We start from the raw sequence: 14,577 nt of genomic DNA on the forward strand, positions 1-14,577 counted from the left end.
AACCCATAGCCAGCTGTGTGCATTGTTACAGAAGTTCGATAAATCGTATTGAACCAACGCCTACGTTTGGTGTATGCTTTACCATTCATCTGCATCCTGTTGCAGTCCGTGTTACCCCAGGGTGAATAACACGACATTCAATACTTTACAATGCAAATCTGCAGTGTTTTTTGAATGTATACAGTAACCAGTAATCACATATATCTGTAATAGTCTTCACATGAAGGAATAATCCCTGCATCACCAGTGAATATAACAAAGGAAACCACTGGAACAGATTTCTTCAGCATACTTCAATCAAGTATCTCCTTGAACTAGAAAGGACAACCCAAATTGGTGCACTTTTCAACTCCTTTCAACCAAAGGCAGCAACATAAAAAACTCTAATTAGCAGCCTTATAACCTCTCACGATGCACATAGATTTATCTCACAACACCAGGTTAAAGTCCAACAGGTTTGTTTCGATGTCACTAGCTTTCGGAGCGCTGCTCCTTCCTCAGGTGAATGAAGAGGTCTGTTCCAGAAACCCATATATAGACAAATTCAAAGATGCCAAACAATGCTAGGAATGCGAGCATTAGCAGGTGATTAAATCTTTACAGATCCAGAGATGGGGTAACCCCAGGTTAAAGAGGTGTGAATTGTCTCAAGCCAGGACAGTTGGTAGGATTTTGCAGGCCAGATGGTGGGGGATGAATGTAATGTGACATGAATCCCAGGTCCCGGTTGAGGCTGCACTCATGTGTGCGGAACTTGGCTATATGTTTCTGCTCGGCGATTCTGCGTTGTCGCGGGTCCTGAAGGCCGCCTTGGAGAACGCTTACCCGGAGATCAGAGGCTGAATGCCCTTGAGTGCTGAAGTGTTCCCTGACTGGAAGGGAACATTCCTGCCTGGTGATTGTTGCGCGATGTCCGTTCATTCGTTGTCGCAGCGTCTGCATGGTCTCGCCAATGTACCACGCTTCGGGACATCCTTTCCTGCAGCGTATGAGGTAGACAACGTTGGCCGAGTCGCACGAATATGTACCGCGTACCTGGTGGGTGGTGTTCTCACGTGTAATCGTGGTATCCATGTCGATGATCTGGCACGTCTTGCAGAGATTGCCATGACAGGGTTGTGTGGTGTCGTGGTCACTGTTCTGAAGATGGCCTTGACGCGAATGCACCTGAGGAAGGAGCAGCGCTCCGAAAGCTAGTGACATCGAAACAAACCTGTTGGACTTTAACCTGGTGTTGTAAGACTTCGTACTGTGCTCACCCCAGTCCAACGCCGGCATCTCCACATCATAGATTTATCTATAAGAGATGGAATTATTAACTGGATAATTGTGCTCAAAGGAACAAATATATGAGAACTTTCTCTGCTCAAAAAGACAGAGGAAATTTATGAAGGGACTCACCAGAAGGACTTCCGGTTGTGACCATGGAGTGACTGGTCACATACAGGGCAGCTCCTGCTTAAAGTCACAGAAAAGAGCTCTTTTTGCCCAATAGTGGGTGGAATTTTGATGAAAAGGCGTTGGTGAATGTTGGAGGAGTAGTTTTCCCCGGGAGTGGTATGTCCGCTGGTCACCAGACTCTGCAGAAAACAGTGAGATATTTGGCTGAATAGTTGGTACAAGCTTCTGCTGCAGCAACCGCAATAGCCACTTTAAACATGCAGGAGGGGGAAGGGCTGATGCAAGCTGGAAGGCCCCAGATACAGGAGCTGATGGTTTTTATCAAGGTGGAATTCCATCAACAGAGGAAAGAAATGCGTGAGGATCGCGCCAAGGCCATCGAAGAAGCTGTGGTGCTCCTGAAGAGGTGCTGAAACAGGTGGAGAGGTGTTTGGAGGTGCAGGGTTCACTAATTCGGGAGACTGAAGGAGTGATCTCAGACCACCGTGATCATGTGGTGGCTTTGGAGGCGGAGGTGGGACTTCTAGGAGACCCGTGTAAAACATTGAGGGCAAAGGTGGAGGAGCAGGCGTATACCTCGAGAAGGCAGAACCTGCGAATAGTGGACCTGCCTGAAGGAGTGGAATGTGTGAGTGCCACGAGCTATGTCTCGAAGATGCTGGTAGGGCTGGTGGCAGAAGGGGTGCTAAATGAGGTACCTCAAGTGGACCGAGGGCATAGGTCCCTGAGACAGAAGCCTGGAGTGGGGGGGGGGGGGGGGGGTGATCGTGAGACTCCACAAATTTGTGGAGAAAGAGATGATTCTGCGATGGGCCAAGGAGAAGCGTACCTGCAACGAGGAGGGGAATAACAGTAATTTTCTTTGTTAGCTTTACTGATGGTGCAGGGATTATTCCTTCATGTGAAGACTATTACAGATGTGATTAATGGTTACTGTATACCTTAAAAAAAAAACACTGCAGATTTGCATTGTAAACTATTGAAATCTGTAATTAATTTATATAAGTATTATATTTATTTCCTACAAATGTTACTTAAAGAATACCTTCAGATATTTTTGTGCGGTGTATTGTTAATTTGCTGTCAAAATGAAGATGAAGCTAATGATACTTTATATGCAAATAATACAGGTATTTCAGGTGAAAGCAGATGCGGAATAAAACACTGAAATCTATAGATTGCTATCACAGATCTGTTGTTTTGCCTTTAGCTTCACAAAACTAGAATCTTGCTATCTTTTTTCCTTTTAAAATGCGCTGGATGACTGACCTCCCCGCCCCTACACCATTTCCACTTTTATACCTCCTTTGTCATTGAATTCACTCATTCTAATATACACTTTCTTTTGGCCCTTGAGCTGTTAATTTCACAATCTTTTAATTCGATTTGTTAAAGACATACTGTTTGCCCTATGTTTTTTTTCCCCTTGAGGTGACATTATCATTTCACATTTTCAGCAACTTGCCAAGGAAATGATTTTAAGTTCACTCCCTACAACAAATTATGTCCCATTACTTATCATAAAATAGTTACATTTGTCAGAATTCCATCGTCAAAATTTTGTATAGATTTCACTGTTACAAACTTTCCACACACTGTTTCAAAATTGCACAGTGATTTAGTGCTGATTCAGATGTGTCTTTGTTAGGTGGTGCTGTTATGTGATGCTTCACGCAGATCAAAATGGTGAAAAACTCCAGGCTTTGCTACGACTTCTGACAGAACTGCAAGAGAGAATCCGGATTGTTGAGGCACTTAGCACTGTTCCTCAAATGTACTGCCTAGCAGTTGTTGAGGTAGTAAGGCGGAAAATGTTCACTAAACATTACAGGGAGGTATGTTAATCAATTCTGGTCTAAATCTCCATACGATACTATTCATATGTAGCATTTTTAAAAATTAACAAAATAATTCACTTTTATTCCCCTTAAAGTGGGCCAATGCTCTTGTAAAAGAAGGAAAGCAACTCTACAAAGCTGAGCGAGCAAAAAGAGAATCATTTGGAAAGCTGTTTAGTAAGTTAATTTTTCCACTACCCAGGTTCATTGCATAAAGTCAAAATGGGAATATTAGCAGTCTGTTCTTGACACATTAGGAATATGTAAATTATGATGTTTCTCTTGTTCATATGTGATTTTTGCAGGGTTTTTTCTTAATATATTTTCTGTAACCTTTAATGAATATGATTTTATTGGCATGTTCTGAATGCAATTTATAAAAACTGTCTTTAATATGTTGTACTTATCAAGCCAAATTTTAGGTTTTTCCAACTGTTTGCTGTCAAATAATTCATAGATGTCAGCAATTTACACTTGTGTAGCAACATAGTGGCAGAAAGAGTGTATTGAACCCTTTAGCACAGTGGTTAGCACTGTTGCTTCGCAGCGCCAGGATCCCAGGTTTGATTTCTGACTTGGGTCACTGTCTGTGCAGAGTCTGCACGTTCTCCCCGTGTCCGTGGGTTTCCTCCGGGTGCTCCGGTTTCCTCACGCAAGTCCCGGAAAATGTGCTTGTTAGGTGAATTGGATATTTTGAATTCTCCCTCAATAATGTACCTGAACAGGCGCCAGAGTGTGGCGACTAGGAGATTTTTACAGTAACTTTGTTGCAGTCTTACTGTAAGCCTACTTGTGACAACAATAAAAATTATTATTATGTGCATTGTCTCCCAATTTGCAATGTCTCAATTTGCAAATTCGCTACCTTATTTTTAAATACCTTTATCCCCTTCCCCCTCTACTTTAACCTTTTCTAGCCCTGCAACCTTCTAACATCTCTTCGCTGTTTCAATTCTCCCATCCAAGTACTAACCAGGCCTGAGTGCTTAGCTTCCGAGATCAGACAAGATCTGGCATTTTCAGACTAGTATGGCCGTAGTCTTAGTCTACTGCGACTGGTATTCCCAGGCGGTCTCCATCCAAAGCTGTTTCAATTCTGACCTGTATTTCTGATTTTAATTGGGCCTCCAGCAGCACCACTGCTTCAGTTGTTCAAGCTCTGACTGTTAATTGTACGGGTCCCAGGTTCGATTCCCGGCTTGGGTCACTGTCTGTGCGGAGTCTGCACACTCTCCCATGTCGGCGTGGGTTTCCTCCGGGTGCTCCAGTTTCCTCCCACAAGTCTCAAAAGACGAGCTGTTAGGTGAATTGGACATTTTGAATTCTCCCTCTGTACCCGAACAGGGATGGAATGTGGCGACTAGGGGCTTTTCACAGTAACTTCATTGCAGCGTTAATGTAAATCTACTTGTGACAATAAAGATTATTATTATGACATTAATTGAGTGTTTAATTGTATTCAAATGGGATTAACTGAGGATTCACTTATGCTTCTAGGAACATAATGGAATTGGTTATTAGGTTTTGAGATTGCTTATCTCTACAAATAAGAGCTTACATGTGTGCAAAAATTAGGTTTTTGTTCTGTCCCTCATCGCCTGTACATCTAGAATCGAATGCTGACCTGTGGAATTCGCTTTCCATGCCTGTCTGTGGTTGCCTCTTTAAGACTCAAAACCGACTTCTTTGACCAAAATTTTGCTCACCTTCTTTAGTATCCCTTTCTAATGGCTTGGTGTCAAATTTTGTTTGAGAGTTTTTGTGTTACAGTCCTGGTATGGATCATTAATCTGGACACCGTTTAATTGAATGAACTGTGCCCCAATATTTACACTTTTAAACAAAAATCAACTTTTCTGCATTAAAAAAACCAACAATGCTATGGTTTGTCAATGCTGGTAGAATTAAAATCTAGTTCCTCTGTTACTTCTTCCCTTATTATTGTTTCTCCCCAGTGTTCCAGCTATTCCCGAGGGAAGAGATTTCATGGGGATCCTTTCATTAGCTTTTGGCTAAGTGAACTTCACAGCTTTCCTTTAAAACTTCAGGGCTATGGACTCCTCAGCTCAAGCTTGGGGCCTCACTGCCTTCTTGCTAAATGATTTAAGAATCAGGAACAGTCCTGGTTCCTAATGGCCTCTCTGCTCCTTGTCCTGACTTTGGATCGGACTTGTTTTTTCCCAGTGTGTTCTCATAGCTCCAATACGAATTCTAGTTCCACTGCTGACTTATCTTTTCTGCAAGCAAATACACACCAATAAAGTAAACAAAGGAACCTTCCTAAACCTCACAGCCCATCTCCATAGCAATGTAACATACGCCGGGATGTTCCAAACAGAAATTAAATTAATTACCTCCCTTCAAAATAACCCTTTGTTTCTGTGATCCATATGAGAAATTTATGTTTTGAATTGATGTCATTGCCCTTTTTCCAGACTTCTTGATGCTACCAAGAAACCTCCTTCTTTACAAAGCTACTTTTAGCTTCTTCGATTTGGGAACTACATAAATAATTTTACTCTATTGTTGAAATAACCAGAGACACCCTGGCTCTACCAAAAGCACAAAGATGGGTCGTCCATAGCTTAGGGCTTTCAATTTCTAACTCTGACCTTCATTGAATAAGTACAGGTCACCTTTTTGATTACAATTAAATCAGGCCTGTTTGGTTTACAATTACTTCAATTATTTACCACTTTCTCAATCAGGTTTTTCCATTTGCATGCAAAATTAAATTCCAATCCTAAAACAAAAGTTACATCTCTAAAACATAAGAATTATAAAATCAGATACTCGCAACGTTGGCCACTGAATGTGTGGAGTCTCCACGTTCTCCCTATGTCTGCGTGGTTGCCTCCGGGTGCTCCGGTTTCCTCCCACAAGTGCCGAAAGACGTGCTGCTAGATGAATTGGATATTCTGAATTCTCCCTCTGCGTACCCGAACAGGCACCGGAATGTGGCGACTAGGGGCTTTTCACAGTAACTTCATTGCAATGTTAATGTAAGCCTACTTGTGACAATAAAGATTATTATTATTACTTGTGTGAAGCACCTTGGACCATTGCACCATATTAAAGATGCTCTTTAAATTCATGTTACTGTTGGATAGGGAGGTGGTTTAGGAAGTTGATTGAAGCTTCGGTTGGAATGATCTGTTTTGTGCAGGTTTTTTGAAGGCAGGAAAGTATGTAGTAACACAGGAGCTGAGGGAGCAAATTTCAGAAGTATAGTGAATTTCTGTCATTCTGAATAAATGGAGGCGAATCCGCTGGAGTCCAGGATCAGAAGAGTACAAGGTATGCTGAACTGTGGCACAGAACAGTGTTGCAATGGTAGATTTGAGGCATACTATGTGAGATCTTCAAAGAGGACAATGATTAGAATCCTGGGGAGTTCAGCTGTGGTCAGTAAAACTTGCATATTAGTGAATGGGATTTGTTTGGGTTCAGAAATGCATGATGGAATTTTGGTGCTCTTGCAGAATATAGCTTGAGATGGATGAAAGTAAAAATAATGAGGGTATTAGTAGCAGTGCAAGTGATCTAGTTGAGGTTGAGACTGAAGTGTGTGTGTTTGTAGGGTTAGTTAATGCCCAACTAGAACCACATGGCTATACTTTTGGGTTAAGCTCAACTAGATCTTGAATGATACAGCTTCAGAATTTTTATGAATACCAAACAGATGACCATTATCTTGCCAGTGTTTCCCTGGAGGAAATTCATCCTGACCATAGTTTTCACATTGGGCACATAGTTGCGACTTAGAAAGATGTAGATGCACATTAAATGCTTTTTCTATGCTTTGAATAATAAACACAATGGACAGTGTGTGCCTGAGCATGAAGATGGTGAACACTAGTTGGATTACTTTTGTTGTAAATTTTCTCCTCTTGAATCTCCTTTTTGGATGTTAACTTTTGCTAGGTACATTTCATGCACATTGTGTGCCCTGCGATAGTTTGTCTAAATGATCATTGTCAGGGTTCAGATATAAACAGTGGCTGAGAACCATTCATCTGAAATATGTTGCAACCTCGTCCAGCCTTCACACAATAGTAAAGGCATTATTGAATAACGGTCAGAAGCAGAAACGTGGGCTGATCTGTCTGGCGCCTCCCCACCACCATCACGCACACATTTTCTAACCTTGTGATGCTGTGCCCAATTGCTGTGGCCTTACTATTCATCATGAAGATTAATCGAAACAGAAACTTGCCTGATTAGGCTTGCTCATCACTGCCTTATCTAGCTCAGCTATCGGGATCTATTTGCTCACTTAAATGTTTTTCATACAACATATTTTATGTAAGTTGTTTGACGTTTCAAGTCTACCATTGTATATTTATACTGAGGCTTCTCCTTCCACAGGAAGATCATTTCTTAGAAATCGTTTGTTTAAGGGGCTTGACTCATGGCCGCCATCATCCTTTTGTGTACGTATAAGTAACTTTTGTCTGTAGAATCAATGTATTAAATGTGTTCAAATATTTTAAATCATTTAACTTCTGCAGTAAGGTTTGTTGAATTTTTAAGAAAATGTTTGAATCGTAGGGCAGAGTTTTCCTGTGGGGTTCGGAACTCCGCAGTGTGCGGGAAACATCCATTCCATGATCTTCCCTCGACCAAAAGCTTAGGTTTGCTTTCCAATTAACAATAATGGGTGGTCTCCCAAAGCTGGAGAATAAACAGAGACCTTCCAGTTTAAAAGGAATAGCGGGCTGCAATGGAAGATAAATGAGGGAAACGGTGCTTCAGAATGGAGGCACCCTAACTCCAGCTCTATTGTTGTCGGAGAGGATCCCGCAAGGCCTGGAGCTTCTCCAGCAACTAAGCAGTCTGGAAAGGCCTCCAGTCCTGCCTGGGTGCTGGGAACCCACCCGCCTTCCTCCACCACACCACCCGCCTTCCTCCACCACACCCCCTTAATCCTGGCTCTGGGCAAGATGGAAATGGAAACTGACACATAATCCAGTGGCAGTATTTTAGCACCCATCTGCCTCCGATCCTGACTATGGCAGGGCCTAAAACGCAAGGCTTTGAGGTTATGCTGAAAGCAAAATTACTAATGTATTTGAAAACTGTTTTTATTATCAGCTGTTTAAATTTGTATGAAATGCTTTTAATAAGTAAAATATTTGTTTATGGATTCTTTTTGAGAATAAATGGAACTAAATATAGCTCTGTTTCAGGTGTGAACCGAGGAATTGCGTAGGTTCTGATCATGACCAAGTTCAGTTGCCTTGCCAGAAACTATTATCAGTGAGACTATACGTGCGCTTTATTCAGATATATTATAAAACTGAGGCATTATTTCCTCCAATTTGTCATGAAAATTCCTTTGAGCAGAGTCGAATTCAAAACTTTATTTCAACAGAGATCACAATAAGCATCTATTCAATTGACATGGGATCCATATGAATATTAACAGTTTACGTTTTATTATGATGTAGAGATGCCAGCGTTGGATTGGGGTGAGCACAGTAAGAAGTCTTACAACACCAGGTTAAAGTCCCAACCTGTTGGACTTTCACCTGGTGTTGCAAGACTTCTTACTGTACGTTTTATTAAGCATAGCAGTTTAAATTCTCTTTTGTATGCCTTAGAGCACTATCTGTCAAGATAAGGCATTCCTCAGACTGCAATTTCTTCCCAAATTACTAATGCTAAAATACATTTTGCATTAATTTATTATAGTGTTCATAATACTTAATTCTTTGTAGTGTGATTTATGTGTTGAACACTCAAAAGAGGATTATAGAACTCTGGGAAATTGTTGACTTTTATTGTTACAGACATACAAGCCACGAAAGTTTGACTTTGAGCTTCCTGAGGTATCTTTAGCCGATCTGCAGTTTCTGCAGTCATGTTGTCCTTCAGAAGTTCAGCCTTTCCTCAGGTAACTTGCATAGTCGAATGTTGTCAGAACTTGTAGTTTGTTATGGTTCTCGAAGGGTGTAAATCCACTTTATTAAAATTAGTTCTGTAACTCAAGAAGACTATAAAGGGCATAGCTTTTTGGCACTGGTTGAAGTATGATTTTCTTTTGGGAAGTACAGCCCTGACCTCGTTCTCTCCAGCACAGCCCTGACCTCGCTCTCTCCAGCACAGCCCTGACCTCGCTCTCTCCAGCGCAGCCCTGACCTCGCTCTCTCCTGCGCAGTCCTGACCTCGCTCTCTCCTGCGCAGCCCTGACCTCGCTCTCTCCAGCGCAGCCCTGACCTCGCTCTCTCCAGCGCAGCCCTGACCTCGCTCTCTCCAGCGCAGCCCTGACCTCGCTCTCTCCAGCGCAGCCCTGACCTCGCTCTCTCCAGCGCAGCCCTGACCTCGCTCTCTCCAGCGCAGCCCTGACCTCGCTCTCTCCAGCGCAGCCCTGACCTCGCTCTCTCCAGCGCAGCCCTGACCTCGCTCTCTCCAGCGCAGCCCTGACCTCGCTCTCTCCAGCGCAGCCCTGACCTTGCTCTCTCCAGCGCAGCCCTGACCTTGCTCTCTCCAGCGCAGCCCTGACCTCGCTCTCTCCAGCGCAGCCCTGACCTCGCTCTCTCCAGCGCAGCCCTGACCTCGCTCTCTCCAGCGCAGCCCTGACCTCGCTCTCTCCTGCGCAGCCCTGACCTCGCTCTCTCCTGCGCAGCCCTGACCTCGCTCTCTCCTGCGCAGCCCTGACCTCGCTCTCTCCTGCGCAGCCCTGACCTCGCTCTCTCCAGCGCAGCCCTGACCTCGCTCTCTCCAGCGCAGCCCTGACCTCGCTCTCTCCAGCGCAGCCCTGACCTCGCTCTCTCCAGCGCAGCCCTGACCTCGCTCTCTCCAGCGCAGCCCTGACCTCGCGCTCTCCAGCGCAGCCCTGACCTCGCGCTCTCCAGCGCAGCCCTGACCTCGCTCTCTCCAGCGCAGCCCTGACCTCGCTCTCTCCAGCGCAGCCCTGACCTCGCTCTCTCCAGCGCAGCCCTGACCTCGCTCTCTCCTGCGCAGCCCTGACCTCGCTCTCTCCTGCGCAGCCCTGACCTCGCGCTCTCCAGCGCAGCCCTGACCTCGCGCTCTCCAGCGCAGCCCTCTCCAGCGCAGCCCTGACCCCGCGCTCTCCAGCGCAGCCCTGACCCCGCTCTCTCCAGCGCAGCCCTGACCTCGTTATGAAACCTGCGAACAAAGGTGATGCTGTTTTCTGGCACACTGACCTCTACTTTTGCAGAGGCCGAGTGCTAACTCTCAGACAGTTGCTGCCAAACTGGATCATGACTCCACCACCGAACATCAAGCTATTGTTTCCAGGACTATCACTGACATCTTCGTTGGAGATCTCTCCACAGCTTCTGACCTCCCTGTCCCCCAACCCCACACCTCTACCTCCTTTTCAAAATCCACGAAAAGTACTGTCTTGGTTGACCCATCGTATCAGCCTGTTTCTGTTCCACTGAGCTCATTTTTTCCTACCTTGTCTCCATCCTGTATCTCCTTGTCCAGTCCCTTCACACCTAAATTGTGATTCCTCTGTTGTCCCATGTTACATCAGCCATGATCGTAATGATTAGCGGAGCAGGCTCGAAGGGCTAAATGACTTCCTCCTTCTCATATTTTCTATGTCTCTCTCCTTAGCTTCAACACATCCTTGACCACCTACTCTGCCCCACCTCCTCCACCCCCTGCTCCAACTATATATTCCATTACATTTCTACCCCTCTCCAGTTCTGAATCGAAACGTTAACTCTGTTTCTCTTTCCACAGGTGCTTCCTGCCCTGCTGAGTTTATCCAGTATTTTTATTATGATTTTTTAATTTGGGAAAAGAGAGAAAAAGCCAAAATTGTCAGAGACTTATGCTTAATGTGCTCTGAGCAATGGGTGAATTTCAAAATTGCTTCTTTGTTAAGCGATATTCCTAAGGCTGTTTGATGTGAGAAAACCTGGGTAGAATCTTTTAAATGTCAACTTGGCTCCATTGAGATTGTTCTTCCGCTGGAGTGGCTCGACATGACTTGAGCTCATCATTTAGGCTTTTTCCAGTCAAGTACCGAGGAATTGGTGCACAACACCTAGAATTGAAAAAGAATGATTCACCTGTGGGGCAATCTAGGTCTCAGATTGCTTATCAAAGTTTTTAGCTTTCTAACTTGATTTTTAATCGTTTTGTATTTTAAAAAGTCAGCGGACTTTTGTCCTTTTGTTAAATTTTGTCTGCTTCAGAATAATATTGAAACACATTAAATATGCTGATGTTAGGAGAAATGTGTCATGGAATAGCCAAACTCCTCTGGGTTTAGCTGAGTTGGCTGCACAGCTGGTTTGTGATGCAGTGTGAGGCCAACAGCATGGGTTCAATTCCTGTACCGGTTGAGGTTATTTATGAAGGCCGGCCTTCTCAACCTTGCCCTCCTTCTTAACCTTGCCCCTCGAAGTGTGGGGATCCTCGGGTTAAATCACCACAGTTTGCTCTCTCCCTCAAAGTGGAAAGCAGATAGTCATCAGAGACAATGGTGACTTTACTATTAGAATATGAAATGCTTGGTGCAACTCTCTTTAAAAATAAATAAATTAGAACAATCAACAAGACGTGAAAATTCTTCAAGCATCTAATGAATGAGCAGGAAAATAGATCAAGAGTTAGAATCCATACCACAGAATCTGTGCAATGCAGGAAGAGGCCATTGCGGCCCATCGAGTCTGCACCGACACTGAAAGAGCACCATACCTCAGCCCACACCCCCACCCTATTCCCGTAACCCCACTTAACCTGCACATCACTGGTAGGCAATTTTATCATGGCCAATCCACCTAACCTGCACATGTTTGGACTGTGGGAGGAAACCGGAGCACCCAGAGGAAAACCATGCAGACACGGGGAGAACACTGTTATCCTAGTTGATTAGTTCAGTACAGAATTAACACAGAAATAAGTATAATGGACTAAGTGTTCCTTGTTCTGCTTTTTGTATTTCAGTGAACTGCCCTTTTTGTTGCTTTTTGAGGAATATGTATAGCAGTTCTTGTTGAGGGCAGTCTTATTACAATGAGTGACACCTCACCCCTTAAAAATAATTGACTGCTTTTAGGGCAATATTTTATTTCTGCCGATGGGAGCGATCTGAAAGATGGAGGAAGCCATATAATTGTGTGAGCAAGTACAGTGTGAAGAGTGTCATCTTTCCTGTTCCCCTAATTAAGTTGGGCAGGGAAGGTTGAGGACAGCTTTAATGTCCAGAGGCCAGTTGAGTCTCTTAATTGAAGGTATTCTACCAGCGGTGGGGGAGGGGAAGTGGACTGTATGCCATGTTGCAAGGCTGTTATTAGGAATACTCTGGCTATCTGTCTGCAAACTCGGTTCAGAAGGAGACCCCTTGGTTGGGCATCCTGTGCACCAAGGAGATTTTGCCAGGTGACGTGGGTCACCCCAGCTGAAAGTGCCCCCTGCTTTCCACCAGAACCCGTCTGAAGCCTACCTGAGGCTCTGGTGAGCCCACAACACGCACCAGTCATCTGGGGGTCCCCTTCATGGTTGCTACTTTAAGCCTTCTGCAGCCCAACTGTGGCTACCGGTTATGGTGGTGCTGCTGTGGCCTGCTGAAAATCTGACTGCACTCTGGCCTGATCGTCTCCTTTTAAAGACATAGGAACCCCAAATGCGGACGGTTAATGTTTGATTGATATTCAACCCTGTTGAGGTTCCTGGATATAACTGCCATGGGGTTTCCATCGACCTTCTGGCCAGTAAACAAGGCCACCACCACAATCATTAAATTCAGCCATAGTGTAATATTTACTATGAGAGCACCTAGTGGTAATATTTTGTGTGACTAAGGCACCAGTGTGGTTACAAGTGGATCAGTCTGTGATGAATGGGTGCCATTGTCCGTTTGTGGCAGGTATTTCTCCAATACATCCAGGCTTCAAAATTGCCTAAGTTGTCTGTTTATCATTGCACCTCAGGCTACAGTTAACTGTTATCCGGCATTGTACCAAATTTCTGATATTTCTCAATCCCTGTCCGTTCGAAAGTTTTTATTTTTGAAAAAATCTGTCTGGAAACCCAGAATATCGCTGGAAGATTGGAAGCAATAGTTATTGCTGTGCTCGGTTTTTTTTTAAAAGCCTGCCTGAAAGTCAGAAACCAATCAGTAAAATTTCTGAAACTCCAATGCTGGAAATCGTCATTTGGTGGAAATTCTCATCCCTGGACACACTGCAATAATATGCATTTTACCATTTATTCATGAGAATGCATTTGTTCACATTGCAATACACTGTCAGATTCACTCAGAATGAGCATGTGGGTATTGTGTTGAGCTGTCTACCCAAATTAGTGAGGGTTTCTATTCGGGTAGGTATTTGTGATTGTGATCTTTTTGGTTTTAGTTTTACTGTGATCCCATGTTATGTTGGAGTCCTTTGCTGCTCAGCTGCTTCCTCTCTTCCCTCAATCCCTCAAACCGTTCAGCACCTTGTCTTGTGTCTGGGGCAATGTAACTCCCTGTTAATTAACATTTTCGATTAACCAACGCAATCCATTCCCGGAGCATGCTGAATAACAACCTTAATTTTTGTAATTTGTATTTAAAGGTGCTTGAATAAGGATGTTAATTGACTTCTAGATTACCTTCTTTCTTATGTTGTGATCCTAGTTGATTTTCAGCATCATAAATTCCTTCAGGTTTCTTTATTCTGGTATGTTTAGAGCTCATCGTTTATACATAAGAACTAGGAACAGGAGTAGGCCATCTGGCCCCTCGAGCCTGCTCCGCCATTTAATGAGATCATGGCAGATCTTTGTGGACTCAGCTCCACTCTCCAGCCCGTACACCATATCCCCGAATCCCTTTATTCTTTAGAAAGGCATCTATCTTTTTCTTAAAAACGTTTAAAGAAGGAGCCTCAACTGCTTCACTGGGCAAGGAATTCCAGAGATTCACAACCCTTTGGGTGAAGAAGTTCCTCCTACACCGTCCTAAATCTACCTCCCCTTATTTTGAGGCTATGCCCCCTAGTTCTGCTTTCCCCGACCAGTGGAAACAACCTGCCCGCATCTATCCTATCTATTCCCTTCATAATTTTATATGTCTCAATAAGGTCCCCCCGCATTCTTCTAAACTCCAATGAGTACAGTCCCAGTCGACTCAACCTCTCGTCATAATCTAATCCCCTCAACTCTGGGATCAACCTAGTGAATCTCCTCTGCACTCCCTCCAGTGCCAATATGTCCTTTCTCAGGTAAGGAGACCAAAACTGAACACACTACTCCAGATGCGGCTTCACCAACACCCTATACAATTGCAGCATAACCTCACTAGTCTTGAACTCCATCCCTCTAGCAATGAAAGACAAAACTCGATTAGCCTTCTTAATCACTTGTTGCA

At 44.0% G+C, this 14,577-nt stretch overlaps 1 protein-coding gene across 3 annotated transcripts in view; it reads left to right on the plus strand.

Annotated features, from left to right (window-relative positions):
• Window positions 1-14,577, plus strand: part of rb1cc1 (RB1-inducible coiled-coil 1) — a 250,378-nt gene that overhangs the window by 101,979 nt on the left and 133,822 nt on the right. For all 3 annotated transcript variants that reach the window (XM_072467777.1, XM_072467778.1, XM_072467779.1), the window contains 4 exons: window positions 3,050-3,236; window positions 3,335-3,416; window positions 7,608-7,672; window positions 9,032-9,135. In XM_072467777.1, coding sequence (XP_072323878.1) covers window positions 3,050-3,236; window positions 3,335-3,416; window positions 7,608-7,672; window positions 9,032-9,135 — 438 coding nt within the window. The remainder of the gene's footprint in view (window positions 1-3,049; window positions 3,237-3,334; window positions 3,417-7,607; window positions 7,673-9,031; window positions 9,136-14,577) is intronic.

Source organism: Scyliorhinus torazame, chromosome 11, assembly GCF_047496885.1.
Source record: "Scyliorhinus torazame isolate Kashiwa2021f chromosome 11, sScyTor2.1, whole genome shotgun sequence".
In the NCBI taxonomy this organism is placed as follows: Eukaryota; Metazoa; Chordata; class Chondrichthyes; order Carcharhiniformes; family Scyliorhinidae; genus Scyliorhinus; species Scyliorhinus torazame.